This window comes from Scomber scombrus, chromosome 1 (genome assembly GCF_963691925.1).
Source record: "Scomber scombrus chromosome 1, fScoSco1.1, whole genome shotgun sequence".
Classification (NCBI taxonomy): Eukaryota; Metazoa; Chordata; class Actinopteri; order Scombriformes; family Scombridae; genus Scomber; species Scomber scombrus.
Window position 1 is genome coordinate 12,094,481 of NC_084970.1, and position 18,178 is coordinate 12,112,658.

Below are 18,178 nucleotides of genomic sequence, written 5' to 3' on the forward strand. Positions count from 1 at the left end.
TAACCTTTGGATGCCTCTCATCATTGTCCTACAGAGAACCGAGGACAGAGCTCTGCCCTATTAGAGATGAATAATGAGCCTGTTGGCAGAAGAGACGTTGCTAATGTTTTGTCCAAATATCTCAAATCTGTCCCCAATGATAATGTATTCTGCACCAGTGCCAAACAGCTCTATATTTGAAGAGGTGATTCATAGCAGATATGACTTATAAAATCTTTAGACTGGAAAAGGCGGGGGGTGGGGGAAATCCCTCTAACACTGTAATGTCTGGCGGGTGTATAGGCATCTCAATAAGGGCTTAGTTTGTTTTCCTGTAATTGATGCTTTGCCTGTGTGGCGGCATAGCTTTGTTTGTTTATGCTAATGGCTGTGATGACCTGTTGGTCCCCAATCTAGCAGGGAAATGGCAGCCAATGCTGTGGGGAGTGAGCCATTGATCTCACTTCAGTGAGTCTTTCTTCACAGGTACTTGGGATTAACTGAGCTAGAACAAGACGAAAGAAAATGTTTTGCAACCAGAAGAATATAAAATTTGCCAAATAACTTCTGGTATATGCATGTATAGAACACTATCTTCAGGCTAATTGATGCTTGTGTGGCTTCTGTCAAGCTGTATCGTGTAAAAGTGCTCACTCTGCGTCCCTTATATCAGGCTCCTGAGGCTTAGTGCTGCCTAAACAACACAGCTGTAACTCCCCTAAGCAGGGTTCTATGCAACAACTATTATAGAGGAACACACAAACAAAAACAAAGAAGTGGGCTGTTACGGATGTGCATCTCCAGAGCACCTAATAATCCACAGTCTTGCAGTGGCCAGTGGCGGAAGAATGGGCACATCAAAAACCTCTATAAATGAATATCATCAAAGCAGAGAATCATGGAAAAATAGAATACATGCTCTGTACATCTTCTTCAAGTACCCATACTGAGATGTGAAAATAACAAAACCAATGTGATTGTGTAATTATGTAAATAACTAAGCTTATTTTTTAGAACATTGTCTGCTATTATTGTTATTGCAAATAACAAATAAATCATGTACTGTTATGTGCATTGCAATGAGTGTAAAATAATCTAAAAACATTCCCATTAACTGATGTCAGCAAATGCGTTTAACTCTGTATAAGTGTACATTAGCAGGATATTTTCTTTAATACTTTGTTAGTTTATCATTATGGTTACCTATGCTGACAATGTTCCAAGCTTGTTGTCTTGATCAGGTCTATATGAATGAATTTATTAAGTCTAATATTTAAAAGATAATGAAAGAATTAAATTACTCACTTGTTTCACTAGAAGGACAAAATTAAAATATATATTTGTATATCATATATAGAATTAATTACAACAACAAAAAGCCTATGATATGCAAGTAAAACAAGATGGCTTGCTTGTATATATGCTCGCATATGTTTTACTGTGTATAAAGGTTATAATGTGTGTGCTTAACTACCTGCATCGCTGTGGACACTAATTCACAAAGCTCCCTTATAAAACGTAGAAGCATTAAATATATTTCTTGAGTAGGATATCTCAGAGTAGAGTATCCTTTTCTGTGTAAATAAGACGCTTCGAACATCTCTTCCTACTGCAGAAGGTTAAGTCCATGTTAGGTGATCAGAGGCACAAAGGTCGGCTTCACAGGAGTCGGCAAGGCTTTTCCTCTTTAAGACTACGACATTTTACTTTTTCTTTCAAGCTGGAAAACACAACATTTAGGAAAGTAAGGGTAAGGGGACCAGAGGAGCAGGCTCACAAAGCCATTCCCCAGGGTAGATTATTGCTCAGTAAAAAAAAAAATCGTTGAACAGGAACATTCTTTCTTTACGCCACCAGCTCTCACTCTTGGACACACATTTTTGAAATGTCAGTTCTTTAGGCCCACAGTTCTAATTTTTGCTCTGCTCAGTGTAAGTAAATAGATCTGACTGTGAGTTTTTGTTCACAGATCCCAGGAGATTGGCGTGCATGCTCAGCAGAGACCTCTCACTGCAACCTCCCTCTAACATATTGATCAGGAATGGCTATTAGCGTTAGCCCTGTGAATAAAATGCTGCTCTGCTGAGTCCAGTTCCCCACTGGGCAACTGAATGGTGAGACAAAACCCTTAGCACTTTTGTGGACTGCTATTTAGTTCACATCCTAAGCCTAATGATGTCACCGCCAGGCACAGAGGGAGAGCAAAATAGAAATGTCACATTTGTGTACCCCTACATTCTCAGATTACTTTATATATCTATTTTTGCTGCCTGCCTCTCTTACGCTTTAGCCTCCACAGCAGACCAAGAGGAGATCACATTGAGATGAGATTTATAAAATCAAGGGTAGGTAAATAGTGTTGTTTTCTGGCTCTTTGCTCAAAGTTGTTTTGTTGACATCAAAGAGAGAAAGAGGCTTGACATGTGCATCTAGATACATTTCCCAGCTGAAAGCAATAATCCCCTTGACATTTGAAATAACTGGAACATGAAAAAAGACAATGTTTATACAGATTCAGAGTACAGAATGTGCAGCGTTTTGTATCCACATTATAGGAACAAGCTTTTTTTTATCTTCCTTTTTTATGACTTATACTATTGTATGAGGGGGAGAAAGGACCTCCTCATACTCTTCATACTTCACTTCCAATTTTGAACACTTAAAATGTTCTAGTAAAAAGGATTGCTTTTGTAATCTCTGGTATTTTCTCAAATGATTACACATAGGGAATCCATTCAGTGTATATTTTAACATTAGAACAGGCACTAACCTTTTGGTCCACCAGTAACTCTCATGTTTCACTGACATACTAATCTGCTTTGCTTCATTTCATCGTGTTTTCCCTGAGCCTCGGAATGACTTTAGGTAGTCGAGTGATTTCCCATATATCATTTATTTATTTAGTAATTAATTTATTTGTGTATTAATCTATGAGCTATGTATTTAATATTAAATAATGCACAGTCCTTTTCATGAGATTTATGATAAACTTAGGGCTTTCTCAGTGGTCCTTTGTTTTCTGTTTGGTTGGAATATAGGGCAGTACAGTTTGGGTGCTCTTGTCAGAGACAGTTTGTGTGCTGCTATTTCGTAACAGTTTTTTGCGGCAGCCGGGGTTTAAGAGACCTTTCCTGGGTAGTGTGTGAGCTCCTGTCATCCCCTTCACTGGCGAGGAGACATAGGAAGGGTCCAGACAGTTATGGAGGAGAGAGTGCTCAGAGGAAGAACGTTTGGGGGTGACTGAGCTGGCCAGGAGACTAGGCTCACTATCGCTGTCTGGTGTAGCACAGCCACTCTTGTCATCCTGTAACTCCTCTTGCTCCTCCTCCTCCTCATCGTCGTCACAGCACAACGCGTGGTACAGAATTTTGTCACTGAAGCGGACCCTCTCTCTTGTGCCGGAGGTACGGGAAGTCTTGTGGCTGTGCGTGGAGCTGCTGGCCTCTTCGCTGGATGAATCTGGAGTAATAATGCGGGGCCCGTTTGGGATGGGCAGCCCGCCATTCATCTGGGAGTAGACAGAGGCAGTGGTGGGGGGCGGGGTGGGGGTCTGCGTCTGGGTGGGGATAGTCCCACGTCCCAGCTCTTGTTGTAGATCTCCTGGTTGCTCACCAGGTCTGCGAGCGGAGGCGCCAGCAGCCTCCAGGTAGCTGCAGAACTCCCAGCTATCGGAAAGCACATCGGCATTGAGGAAGTCCAGCCTGAAGGCTTCTCCCAAACCCCGCTCACTGCTGGACGTGCTGCTGGCTGTGGCCACCGTCCAGTCATCTTGCTCCAGGTCAAAGTCAAAGTCTGACGTTAATTTATCGATCTGACCCACCACCTGCAGAAAACAGAAATACAAGAGAACAAGAAGAAGAGCTGATGAGATTATGGAGCGCAACAAAGTTTCAGGGGGTTGTTATTTTCTTTTTAAGCACCAAATATAGTCATTTTAGAGTTGAGTGCAGGCAGTTTTTGGTCATCGTGGAAAGGCATTTTTATATTTATCTGGGTTTGACTCACACCAACATTTCCAAGCTGGTAAAAATAAAGCTATCAAGTCTCAAACCACCTGAAATTGTCCTTTTTCCAACTGGAGAACAAAGTATGTAGCATATGCACCTCTGGTGCGATTGTGACATGTCGATATCACAACCACGTCTTTACTTGATGAGCACAGGTCAGTAATTTTTATTCATATTAAAGTCGTGTCGCTAAATTAAAAAAATCATTTGAAAGCATGACACATTCAGAATACTAATACTAATAATATAATGATGATCCTAATTTTCACAGACATAGTATTGGAATAGATTCTTTGTAATGATAAAAGTTGACTGTGTGAAAGAAACTTCATAAAGTACTAATTGTGAATCCCACATTAATATAAATCTATGTGACAGCTTACCTAGTACTACATTACATGACATTTCCAGATGCTTTATATCCCAGTGATTTTGAAACCCCAGGCAGGATTAACAAAAGCTAAGGTTTATTCACAGCTGCTAATAGATCTGTGTTTGCCTTTACAGCTTGCCATTATGCTACTTCTCATCCATAAATCCTTAATTGTTTGCTCATGGTTTTAAAATAGTTTTTATTCCTACCAAGGCCTCCTGTGGACAGGTGTTGTAAATTAGCTTTATGCTACATCAAGACAAAATTAAATATCCCCTGGAATGAGGTTGTAGCATTGCAGACGTGTCAAGCTCATCAAAGACCATTTTCAGCTCTGAGGGAGAAAGCAAGAAAGAGGAACTGAAGAAGCCTCTTAGAGGTGATGAAACAATGTCAGCTGTACATCCTCAGTCGAGGGGATTTTCTTGATGCTGTCCTATGGCTGAATGAGATGAAGCTGCACAGACATACAGCTTTATGGTATAAATACTCAACCCAGTGCTTTTGATTTTTGTACACTGATGTTTATTTTAATTCCAGTGCTTTTGTAATGCCAGTGTCAAAGAACAAAAAAACCCTCAAATGCTGCATGGAAATGCATCATGTAAAAGCATTTCATTTACTGCTACCTCGAAATTAACCTCAATGCTTCTGTCATCAGCAGCCACATTGTTGAGTGTTTGATGAATACAAAGCACTTCAGCTGAAATCACCCTGGTTTGCTGACAACACCTAAAATCCAAGCCCCTCTATACTTGACATTTTAGCACCTTCAATCAGCATGTTCTGCTCTCAACAGCAATTGTAAAATGAAAACACTCAGCATTCATGTACTCTGTAAATGATACATTTCCCCAAACCATTCAGTAATTAAGTCCAGTGTTCTGAACTCCCAAAAAGTTTTTTAGAACATGTGCATATGGCTTTGATACATAATTGCAACTGAATAGCAGAGAAAGAATATTTTTTACCCTGAGATTTTGCAGAACACGACCCTTTTTTCTGTCTCTATAATTATTTGCAGTGTTTGCTTTCTGGCTCTTATGACTACAAATGAATATGGTTGTATCAACAACACAAAGCCGTATTCCTGCATGTAGAATAAAACACAAATCATAATTAAGTCTTTGACTGACTTTAAAATAAAAGTTATGAGTCTCAGACTAAATGTAATACTGATCACTAAAAGCTCAGGTGTTCCCTACCTCAAACATGGAAACTAACATCTATGAGCTTAATGATTTTGTGCAAATATTTCAAGATGGTGATTTGAATCTAACCCAAATTTGCTCACTAAATCCTTGGATCAAAAATTAAAATACAGACTTGTTTTACCAGCTACACATTAGAGTTAGAATAAACCTTTTAAAATAGAGTGGAGAGGATGACACTTCTGATCACTGCTACATTTAAATATCTCCTGAGGCCTTAAATTAGAACATATATGTTTGGTGCTGTTAGGTCAACCCACCTGCATTTGAATCTGGCTGTATACATCTTCATACATGGCACTGGCTCATCTGTCAGTGAGCTCCTTTGCAGATCTGCCAGTTGTGGCATTGTGCACCTCACGAGTACCTGGACTGTGGTGCTCTATTGGCAGGCTGCCCAGAGGGAATTGGGTTGTATGAATCAGTCTAATCCTTACTCAACCTGTTTGCTGTGTGATTTGCTGACTTTTTTTACTCACGGAGTTGTTAATGTAAAATGTTTCTCATGCCCAGAGGACGCTGAATAGCTTTGTTTACTTGATTACACAACGTGAACGAGGGACTTAATTTAATCAGTGTGTTAGAAAATTATCTGTCAAATGTATTTTACCAGCCTGCTATGACACCGATACAGATTATTGGTTGGTTAACAGTTATTGCAATGAGCAGCAGGTCATTTTAAATCAATCTCATTTACATTTGTATTTGAAGCTGTTTGAACACAAACATTATTCTGTGAAATGTTGAAAGAAAGGTGAAATTAATACCAAAAATAACATTTCTCGGTTGCCAAACATCACCTTTACCTCTGCAGTACATCACAACAGTGCTTATTTAAGGTAAGCTGTACCAGCCTGACCCCCGCCTGATGTATGTAGACTAATTTAGCTAGATAACTGTCTGAGCTCAAAGGGTCTGCTGAATCTTTCTAGGTCACAATGCAGGACACACACCATGCAGCAACAATGAACATTAGTGTCTGCTTTTTCTTCCAGTCAGAGAACCTGTGATGAAGGCGCTGTGGAGTGAATTGGAGCAGCAGATTGCTTGAGCATAAAGGATAAATGAACACATCAGGAACAAGTCATTAACAACGCGCACAATGGGTTTGAAATAGAAAACGCATTATGAAAATGTACATGAGTCAAAAGTAGAAAAATAATTATGAGACTTAACAATAAAACATTGCATGCAGAGGAACATCATCATATCTGTACATCACTGAGGGAGATACCAAATGTTTTTTTTAAGCATATCACACTGTGGGGCACACGATCATTAAAGAGTACCAAATTAAACAAATGTGTGAGTAAACACAATGAATCCAATGATTTTTCCCTATGCAATAACCCACTTATGCCAACACTCGATGCCACTGTGTACATACATGTAATCAGGCAGAATAAATGAGAACACCTGTGTGGGTGGACAGGCCGTTAATAAAAACAAATAAAACTACAATAAATATAATAACATAAATAAAATCACATTCACATGCATACATTGACTGTTCTCCTCACAGCTGATGTAATAACTCTAACAATGTCTGAAATATAGGCCTATTCATAATAGTCAATATAGCCAAGTAGGTTAGAGTTCTCATTTGTTTTGTATCCTTAAAATGTTAAATTCTGGATATGCAGCTTGAGGCTGTGATAAACTTCTGGAGTTCTGCTGTGTATCCCCCATGGACTTTATGGCACTATCACTCTACAAAGTTTATGATGCAGTCCTTGTGTATCCTTGTGACTGAAAAGACTCCATTTGCAACAGAGTTAAGCAATAATGTATAGTATAAAATTGGATATCAGTGCTGGGGATTTGAGTTTAACTTTTAGTCTATAATGTTTTATTATTTTCTTCACTGTAAGTGGTGTCTAGTGCTACAAAGGTACTAAGAACTCTGATGATGAATATGACAATATCTATGATTCTGTGTGTGAATGATCAAGACGAACACAAAAATTTGAGCAATAAGCATGCTAGAGTTGTTTCTTTTTCCCCAATTTTATTTTAAAATACGATCAGTCTATGCTCTAAAGAGGCAGGATTTCTCAGCCAACACTAAGCACATTTGATGTTGTTTATATGGTCCATAAAGAGAAATAAGTGGTATTGTATTTTTTTTCTTTTCGTTTTCATTGCACACTATCAGCCAGCAGCCATGAGTCAACTGTGGTCACAGCACCTGATCAACACAGAGTTCAGTCATTTCAGAGCTCTCAGAGGTGCTTTAAAAGAGAGGCTGCCTCGGCAACATCAGGCGAGGGTTTATTACTGTACCTCAACACCTGTCTGAGATGATTGGGCTGGGTAATTGAGGGTCAGACTGAAAGAGGGCACTTGGAGCCTTGTCTGTGACAGAAAGGTACAGTGATGGAAAAGACAGGCAAGGATAATCTAACATAGAGTGATGGTCAGTAATGTAAAAACTCTCCGAAGAGCCTCTCAGGCGGAGTGGTGATTTGGGAAATAGATTCAGTACTGTCCACTATCATTACAAGAGTCCTTCTCACTAATATTCAGCTCCACCTGGTATCATGATTTATTTATCCTGAGTGCGTACCTGTTTCTTTTTCCCCAGGTGAGTGCCTGTCCTCTGTTAATGCTAATTGAAAATGTACTGGAACATTAGTAGTGGAATAACTTATTCCACTACTAATGCTTAATGTGGGGAAAAAGAATTGCAGGCTGAGGTCAAAATTAGCAAATTTGGAAATGCGGGTGTAAAATTGCCTCTGATGAGGAGGATGACATGTACCACAAGATCTAATCACGCTGTTGATCTTCAAACAGATGTTTAACAGGAATAGCTTGTTTTGATGTGCAATGATGACATTCTGTATGTTATCTGTCTAGCTTACAGATTTGATTTGCATCCTTTGCAAATTATGTAAAAGAGCATCTTTAACATGTTCCTGATGATCCCTGCTGAAAGGGTATCGTATTTCCCAAGTGTAAGCTGTCTTTTATATTCTAGTATTCATGAGCAAATAAAAACAGCTCTACAATTTTGGCATCTGTGCCAATGCAGTTTGTACATATGTAAAAAATACATTAGGTGTGAGTTACCAAAATAAATGAGACATAACACCCTCACTGGGTTCATTTGAAATGCACACTGTATGAGTGAATTTTCTGTGGATCGCTTCATTACGCTGTGTTCAAGTGGCCTCTCTCCATCTGTTCCTGTGGCACCCGTTCTTCCAGGAGTCATTCTCAGAGTAGACAGAGAGAAGTTTGCAGTGCTTGTTAATTATGCAGCATCCAGCATCTAGCATGGGTTTGCTTTTTTCAAACGTGGTAAAACCTTAAATGTGTTCACTGGAGCCATTCAAACACAACACAAGTGTTATTTCTTTCTCAACATGTCACAATAGATTTCCAGCTTGCCCCAGTGCTGCATTTCCAGCACTGGAAGAAGTTTATGCCAGTTAGAAAGTCTCTGCAATTATAAAAATGGCCTTGCTTGCTTGCTTCAAATTAAACATTTTGCAGATATTGTTTTAATGTAGTTAGCTCCTGCAGTTTTACAGTGCCTTCTTTCTCTGTACCCCATCCTTATTTCCCCTCAATTTAATTCTCCTCAAGTTGTGAAGAGGGTAGCATCCAAGCCACTCACATTGTGGTTGTATGGTTTATCTTATCCCCCAGAAGCTAATTTATCATCCCCGACTTCCTCTGAAAGAACTTATTTACTGGATTCACTAGAAAAATTGTCCAGTAACTCCTAAATCTCTTCCAGACATCTTATTCACTTTTGGATGAAACAGCATTTTGGGGGCTTTTTGAACCTGTTGTTACATATTGCAGATTTGAATGTGAGCAACATATTGAGAATTGAATATCAGGCCAACACTGTTGGCTTGAAGGTTTGGGCCGCATAACATGAAAGTGGAGGTGGGTGCTCTCACTGATATGCACAAACCAATGCGCATGCCTGCTTGCAGGAGTATGCATGACGACTGAGATGGAAACAGAGTATTTAGCCATATTTTGGCAAGAATATTAGTGTTTGAAATGTACTGTGCACATGGATGGACAGCAGAGACATGGCTTATGCAGCGAGATTCAATTTTGATGCTGCTTTTCTGTCGTGATAACATGTCACTGGATTCCATTTTAGTACCAGCGAATCCAACCTGACCATATTCTGTTTGTCAAGAAGGACCAAACTGCAAATTACTTTCAGCCAACTTTCAAGCCTGTAGGAAGCAAGGGTTTCATACTACCCTGTAAAAATAAAGATAGATTTTGTGTATTACTTTAATATAGCTGCACATTTTTGTCAGCTCTTCAGCGCTTCAGAATCCCATTCGCCAAGCTGACACAAATTGTATGAACTTTATTAAATCCAAGGGAATGCACACCACACTTATTATACCTTCATTCTCCCCCTGAAGTGTGTGCCGTAAGGAGACAGGGCCACTTCACTGATGATTTGCAATGTGCAACTCAGATGACTGGGTAATACCTTTTCCTTACTGGTGTGCCTGTTGGACTGACAACATGCATATAGGCATGCAAAGCATCAGAGCTACAAACAGGAAACATCTGTTCTCTATAAATTGTACATATTTTATATATTTTTAGTACATATTTTCCATCTCTGGATTAATGCCCCGCTGATAATGCATTATCATTATCTTAGCTAGCTCTGGATGCCATGTTGCAGGGTTGAAACAACCCTACCAGAAAAGGGCACGTTTTTGTGTATGTGTGTGTGCTTTGCTGTCTTCCTTAGTGCTGCTAAGTGCACTGTGATATACTATGGGTCAAAGCTGTCAATATGTTTCTGCAGCAACATCAGTGAGACTTATTCCTCTCAGCTTATTGTACTTGTCAATTACATTGAGTGTGGTTTTGATACTAACGCAGTTGACTCTGCAGAGGTCTAGTGAGTCTGTGGGCGGGTGACATTACAAACAAGTCAGGGGGACCTGATTTAGGTCAGGCCATCTTGATTGGTGAGATGTGTTGCGTGGTGTTGGCACAGGAATGAAGTGTCCTTTGAAGTGTTCACTGGAAGCATTTGGTGTAATTATCCTGTCATGAGAGGGGCTATAAGCCTGAGACTTCATTAGGCACATGCCTCCTGCTTTTTCATCTTTTCTCAAAAAAACACTCATCGTTATGGAGGCCTTAAAGTGCTAAACAACGCTGTGATGAGCATAGGGCCAATACCTCCTGACAACTCACTAATCAAAAGCATCATTACAAACTTCACCGCATAATGGGCCTCATTTATCCCTTTGGGGCTTTAGAAGAGGTAGGCTTCTACAGTCCTTTGGGCCTGAGAAATCAACCACTTCCTTCGCCAAATTCAGGCCATTAGACCGGGTAGTCTCATCCACCTGCTGTAGCGCAAATTTGGAAGGTTCATAGTATTATCCTGGAGAGGTTATGGGTTGTACAATCAGTAAAGGAACAAGATGGGAACTCTGTCTTCCAGCAACAGGGAGGAAGCAGATGCAGCATGCGTTGTTGCTGGCAGTGCACACTGATCATTTATTGAGGTTCTCCTTCATTGCTTCTATCCGTGTTGAGAGGCCTAGCGCCAGTAATGACCAGAAAAAGATGGTAGTGCCACGCTACGGGGATCCTAGTCTGTTTCCCTGAGATAGCACCCGGATTAGGCCTGAGTACTGTCAGGTCACATGTGAGTAAAAAGGTGTGCATGTGAGCACAGGAAGGCCACACCGACTCATTTTAATGACTCAGTAGAGTTTTCATTAACAACATGGTGTCTTCCTATAAGGCAAGTGAAGGTCTAAAGTGATTGCAGTTTATCAGAACGCAAGAAATGTGTGAGCGTTTATGCGTGTGTGGTGGGTTGGGGGGTAAACGTAGTTGACCTGTACGAGGAAAAGGGGAGAATCTCTCCGGCAGGGGAGAATACTGCGCTACAGGAACCGGCTCAGCCAAATCCAGCAGTAAATCCCTCACCCTGACACTTCACACTGCCAGTTTGAGTACAAGCCAGACCAGTAAGCAGATAATCAGCAAGTCCACCCTGTCTTGAAACAAAAATAATCATAGTTAAATGGCTAAACAGCTACATGGAGTACTGTAGTAGTAATAATAGTTATTTAAATAGTAAATCAACTGGCAAAATGTTGGTCAGACTTGAAAGAGAATTTTAGAACTGAAATATTTTATCACTTCATTTTTTGTTCAAAACATTCTAAGTAAAAGTGCACATTTTATGCATCATTGAAAAATGATTGCCACAAATATTGGCAATATTAACTGTAAATCGACACATATACAAAGAGACATAGGGGAATTGGTATGTATGCCCTCATGTCACATTAATTGAAACACATTCAACTACAGTCATGACATGTAACAGTCATTTATAATGCACATAAATTCATGATTTATTTCAGGTTATTCAAAGAAAGACAGATAATGGATGGATGGATGAAGGGAGACAGCCAGGTGGTGAGAGGGTGACAGACTGGCAGGAAAGGATCTTCTTTCAAAAGTATTAGCACATAGAACTCCACACAACTCTCAAATCTCATTGGCTTATCAGCTTTGTCCTACCTTGGAATCTATGAGGAACATGGTCATATATTTGAAACAAATATTCCCTACAATAAAATGTGTTTACAACTACAGAGTTGATTTGCAACTCACTCACACAGTCACATTATCACACATATACAGTCACACAGCCACAGCCATCACTGCCTTTATCTTAAGTGAGGATGAAACTGCAACCCCCCCCTCTCATCAAAATATTTTGCTTTAGCCAGCCTCTTCAGCCAACAAGACCGAGAGTTTTATTTATGGTTGTAGAATAAATTATCCATGTCATAAAAAAGCTACCACTTGCTCTCTTTTTGTAATTAAAAATCCCTCTATCTAGATTCCTGTTATGGCTCCTATTACTGTCAAACCTGGGCTGGGAACAGATGATACAGTCACGATAGTTTCCACAATGTAGTGCTGGGTGTTATTTCACAATTCCAGTGGTGTAAATGAATTTACACACATTCCAAAATCTGGAAAACTACACATAAATGTAAAATAACCTACCCTGAGGGCATACCATTTTTGTTAGTGGAAAACTTTTTTTCTTGTTTTTGCCTACTAGATTCTGCAGTTAGATCTCTCAGCTGTGTTGGTGGTGAAGGAAAAAAAAAGCACAGTCTGTTGGTGGAGGATGAGATGTGGAAACTGGACTAATGGTGTTAATCACTCAGGTAGTACAGCTGACAGCTGCCAGACTGTGTTCAGTTGTTGACATTACTGTCACTTCTGTCAACAAGTGGCAATTGCTGTTAACATTTAGACACACTACTTCTGGGTAAGTAATGAAGGAGTTGTTATGTCCTTCTACGTGTTGCTATGTGCTACATAACTCTGATTATACTGTGGAAAATAATTATCAGTAAATATATATATTTTCCCCATAAGAATTAAGATTCTGAAAAAGCCTGAATGAAGTTTAAGTGCCCTCTAAAACAACCCATATGACTATTATATAAATGATCTTTGTTTTTGTTTGTTTGTTTTGTTGTATTTGTTTGTTTTTAATCAACCACCACTGTGGTTTGGTTTAGCAAAGTTCAGGCATCTAAGTAGTACTTGGTCTGATATTATTGTCGATTATGCAGTGTCCAAGTTGTGCACCTTGTACATTCAACGATCCTCTCCAAATACTCCTTTAAGCCTTTTCGCTGATTGATTTGATGTTGCAACTACACACTGCTTCCACCATTGCTACTGAGTGCATGAAAGCAAAAGGTCAATAGTCAGGAAAACATGAGCACAGGTTGTTTAAAATCTTTGAACAAACAACCAATGCTGTTGTTTTGCTGGACAGGGCAGCCTCTGCATGATTAACCATAATGTGTACACCACTGGTGCATAGTGTGCAGCACTGTAAATATTTTACGTAAAAAGTACTAATAATTTTGACTCACATTTACATGCCTTGATATGTTACCTAAACTATTAAACAAACATGCCACATCTGCAGCTTTGCTCCATATGCAATCATGTATTATACATTGGCTGTTATAAATGACATGAGCATTTCCCTCCTTTCATGCAAACTTGTTATGAACATGTGTGTCTGTATCTATTCAGCTGCACTGGTTTACTGTGCAGCATTTGTACTTGTTCATATAAACTCCTATAAGTCCTATACCCTGATGAAGTTAGACATATCCATGAACAACATGCCAGCTAGAGAAAATAAATCCTGCACCAACTTGTGAAAAAAGGCAGGGAAACTAACCAATGTATTCTGGGATCAGGGGCTTGTATTGGTACTACTCTGTGTTTTACCATGCTCATACTTAATGATGCTAATTAGCTGGCACCTAGGAATATATATGTGATTATTGATCAGTAATCAATGTTAATTACCAATAATGGCACCTGCCAGAAATGATAAATGTTTGACTGATAGGGGATTTTCATGCTACCCTGCAACACTGTACTGTTACAGAGAGTTACATATACATCAACATACAAGTTTACACCTTGCCAGTGAAAATTATTTGCAATGAACAAGTTCCATAATATAATGAGGAACCATTTCTTCTTCTTAAAACACACACACACACACACACACATATATATACACACTATAGTGATCCAATCAATCATCCAATCATCTTCATCATATCAAGCATGGAGCAAACAGTGATCTTAAATTAAACTGAGTGAAATCAAAGACCTAAAACAAGTTAATATTTCATCGACTGTGCATTTCAGTGGATTACAACTGTCCTTCCAGCTTCTCAGCATTTGTACCATTTTTCCATTTGGGAAAAAACTTTGGGGTTAGTTTTCATTGCTGCTCATTGCTGTTGGGCCATGGCTTTGGATGAAAAGTACGGCCTGAGAGAGCAGCAGCTAACCCTACTATTAATACAGAGCATGCAATCAATATGCCACTGGCATTTCTAGGTTTCCTTGGCCTGCAGCTTATCTTAATGTTAGTGTGCTCCCATTTTCTTTTATTGTGTGGACCCATATATCATTACCAACCAAATATGGTCTGATCTACCATGCTGGAGTGAAGAGAGAAGGGGAAAAAAACCCAAAACATTATACCATTTATTTTAATTTTAACCTTCTCTTGGCTGCTTTATGGCAGGGGTGGTAAACTTAAGACATGTATCTATAGCTATTTCATTTTTGCTCCATTTTTGTCATTAGTTTATATTTTAAGACACACTGTTGTTCTTGCTAATCATCCCCTAATGTTTGCACCAGCATTATACTTCATGAATCATACCATGTCAGCAAGAGTGATCTGCCATGTATTATGCAGTAGTCATGTCTAGAAACAGATTGGGCAGATATTTCTAGTCTTGCTCCTTCATGCTCACCTGGAATAATCTTTAAATGATACAAACTTAGTCACATGGTGTATTACCCTGTTTAAAGACTGTGGCCGTGAAGTGATGAATCTGGTCAGCAACAAGGTTGCATAATACATTGTGGCATTCAAACAATTCTCAGCTTGCCAAGCTAGTAAGGCCATTAATACAGTATGTACCAAGAATGCCAGCACATCATCTCTATCAGTTACTGAAGATGGCAGTGACCTGCTATCTAAATGTCCCAACAACCCTGAGATTTTGTGAATACCATATTTATTGATTTGGTGATAACACAGCCATGGATGCCTCATCATGCAGTTAGGTAACAGGAGGGCAACCTGGCATGGTTTACTACTGTCACTTATAGGCTCAATGATGTGTTTATTGTTAGATGCCTCTATTCACATTGTTTTTGTATTAAGCACTTACTTGGTTACCCTTCCTTTTACAATCCCCTAATTGCTAGTATTTACCTGGTAAATAAATGGTGGATCATAGTATATTATTGGTATTAATTAATGCATCTACGGTTTATGTTGGAAACAGCCCAAGTTGCATTCATTAATTCAATTTTCATTTCATTAGATGTACCTTATACTTAACAGCCTCCACAGGAACAGTGTTTTCTCCTGTCATGGTATGTCTTCTTAAATAAATAATTAAACTTGGTCTGTTACCAGCATAAACCTCGGATAACTATACAATTGTAACTTGAGTTGATGGGTGATAGAGGAGGTGTTTCTAAAAATAGGTTGCCTACTTTTCTAGGAAGTACAAAATTATAAAGGTCACAACTACATGGAAGTTTAATTGATGGGTAATAGTGGAAGTTGTTTGGTAGTATTTTATTTGTAGTTTCTCTGCATTTACCAACGTATTGCCAGTGGCAATTACCCAATAATATGCTATAATTTACCATATATTTACCGGGTAAATAATTACTAAATAGGGGATTGCAAAAGAAAGGTTTACCACTTACTTGTGGCCACTCTGTCAGCTTGACCAGGTCTCCTCTGATCTCTCATCAACATAGCATTTTTGCTCTAGGCCTGTGACTCAGTGTCTGGAGGACAGAGCTCTTTAAGGTAGGGAGTCTACCTGACCATGGTGAAGGATATGATAGGGTCTTATTTACACTGACACATTATCCCAAGGCATTATTGACTTGCTAATTTAAACTCACCTTTAAAACCATTAAAAAAACAAAACCGCCAGAAGAAATGAAAACAATAACTGATATGGCCAATTAATTTTCTAAATATAAACTTCCACAGTAAATTTGCAATCGAATAGAATAAAAAAAGTCATTAAACCTATGATCTTGCACACATATTTAATCATGAGCCAGTTTCTCCTGGGCTACAGATGGGAGAACCTGAAGTAGTAAAGACTTCAAGAGATAGAACCCGTGGCTGCTCCATTACAGAATAATTGGAGATTGAATTTGTGTACTCGTAAATTGTTTGTTTGAGCATTTACACCCAAATGAGCTTTATTTGGTGTGGTGCTAGCAGTTACGAACCAGAAAATGTGCCCATATCTCCGTGAAATCACCCTGGCTGCTGTTACTGTGTTCACAATGTCGTTCTCACACTCAGTCAGTGGAGCTCATCGAGGATTGCTCTCCTGATGACATATAGAGTCTTGACTCCTTTTTTTGGATAGAATTATTTGTGTGAACATACATACATGACCATGCTCCACTACATCAAGGAGAAACCATTTTCAAGCGTTTCAAGCGAAATATGTAATAAATGTTATCCTCACATTCAATTTATATGAGCCAGAGAATTGAGAAATGAGAGAATTCCATATATTATTCAATCTTATCATGAGGAGCACTCTTCAGTAACGTACCTCAGGCTACATGTTGGTACTTTAGTTAAAATTTAAATTGTCCAAGTTGCAGGGAGGTTTGGCGTGACAGTAAGCTCTTCAAATTTGATAAATATTAGGTTCTTCCTGATGCATTTCTTTCTGCAAAAAGAAACCTGTTTACGAAAGGTGATGACACCTACACATGCAAAACTTCAAACTGAAAACAAAAATCTTGAGTGATGGCCCTCCCTTCCTCCTTCACCAGCGTGCTGAAGTAGGCCACAGATATTGGCATGACTCTCCCTCCTACTTCTTTCTCTCAAAACAATTTGTCGTTGCTTACAGGGTTTGCCATTTCTATCTGTGACAATCTGTGGGGCGGTCGCCTCAGAGAGTGACAAAACCTGTCACAGTGCGTCACTTTCACTCTCTCTCCGGCAAGCGGCAGGACATTTTTTGAGTCTGCCGCACCTTTATCAGATATGGCAGTTCCTAAAGCTCTGCCTATAACAGCAGGCAAGTCGGAGGAGAGAAGACGGCGACTTTACAGAGACCTATTTGCAAACAAAATCACTGGGAGACATTCCCCACAAGGCACCATCTGGCTGCCACACGTACCTGCCTCCATCACTCCCTCACGATCACTGGCTTCTCTATTTATAGACACTCTCCTGTCCACCCACCCACACACTGCATCTTGTAAAACAGCAACCAAAATCTAGCAAACTGAAGAATCTCCTTCAGGCAATCAATCATCAGGGTGACAGATGTCAACACATCTTCCCGTAATGTGTGGATAACATCTTCTTAACAGTTTGCCATTGCTAACAACAGAAATGAACAATCAGCCAGCTCCTTGCCAGACCTTGCGGAGATAGGGAGCCCGGCAATGACCTTCTTTGTAATTATCTGAAATCTTCCCCATATTTTTAGCTTGGCTGTGTTAGAGTAAGTAGTGAGATGAGTTATGAAATAGATTGAAGCACCTAAGTGTGAGGTGAAAACTAACTGCGGCGGCTGGTGGGGGCAGATGGCAAAGGTGTCGGCTGTGATCTAAAATGTGTGTTTTCCAGGTTGATACAGGCAGAATTTGAGATGATGTGGGATGTCAGCTGTGAACCACCAGTGGACTATCAGAGTTATCAATAAAGCGATTAGTGTCTCATCTCGGCGGGTAGTTGACTGAATTCTGATCATTGGTATATGTTATTGAACAAGCATTCCCCAGTGAGGCAATGATATTGAGAGCCCTAACACAGAACACAGACGTGTGCTTGCAAGCTAGTCAGGCATTTGCTTCATTTTGATAAGGTCCACAGTGACTACATGTTGAATGATATAAGAACCCCTTTAGCAGCATACTACTTCGATTGCAATGCTAACATTTTGCATATAATTTAATTGAAATTAGCAAGGGCTACAAAATACGTTCTCAATAATAGA

At 39.5% G+C, this 18,178-nt stretch overlaps 1 protein-coding gene across 1 annotated transcript in view; it reads right to left on the bottom strand.

Moving 5' to 3' along the window:
- Nucleotides 1–2,979: 2,979 nt before the first annotated feature.
- insyn1 (inhibitory synaptic factor 1) overlaps nucleotides 2,980–18,178 on the bottom strand; it is a 42,077-nt gene continuing 26,878 nt past the window's right edge. Inside the window, exons 2-4 of the mRNA XM_062419984.1 lie at nucleotides 3,579–3,802; nucleotides 3,268–3,497; nucleotides 2,980–3,219 (exon numbers count right to left, since the gene is read on the bottom strand). Coding sequence (XP_062275968.1) covers nucleotides 2,981–3,219; nucleotides 3,268–3,497; nucleotides 3,579–3,802 — 693 coding nt within the window. The 3' untranslated portion in view covers nucleotide 2,980. The remainder of the gene's footprint in view (nucleotides 3,220–3,267; nucleotides 3,498–3,578; nucleotides 3,803–18,178) is intronic.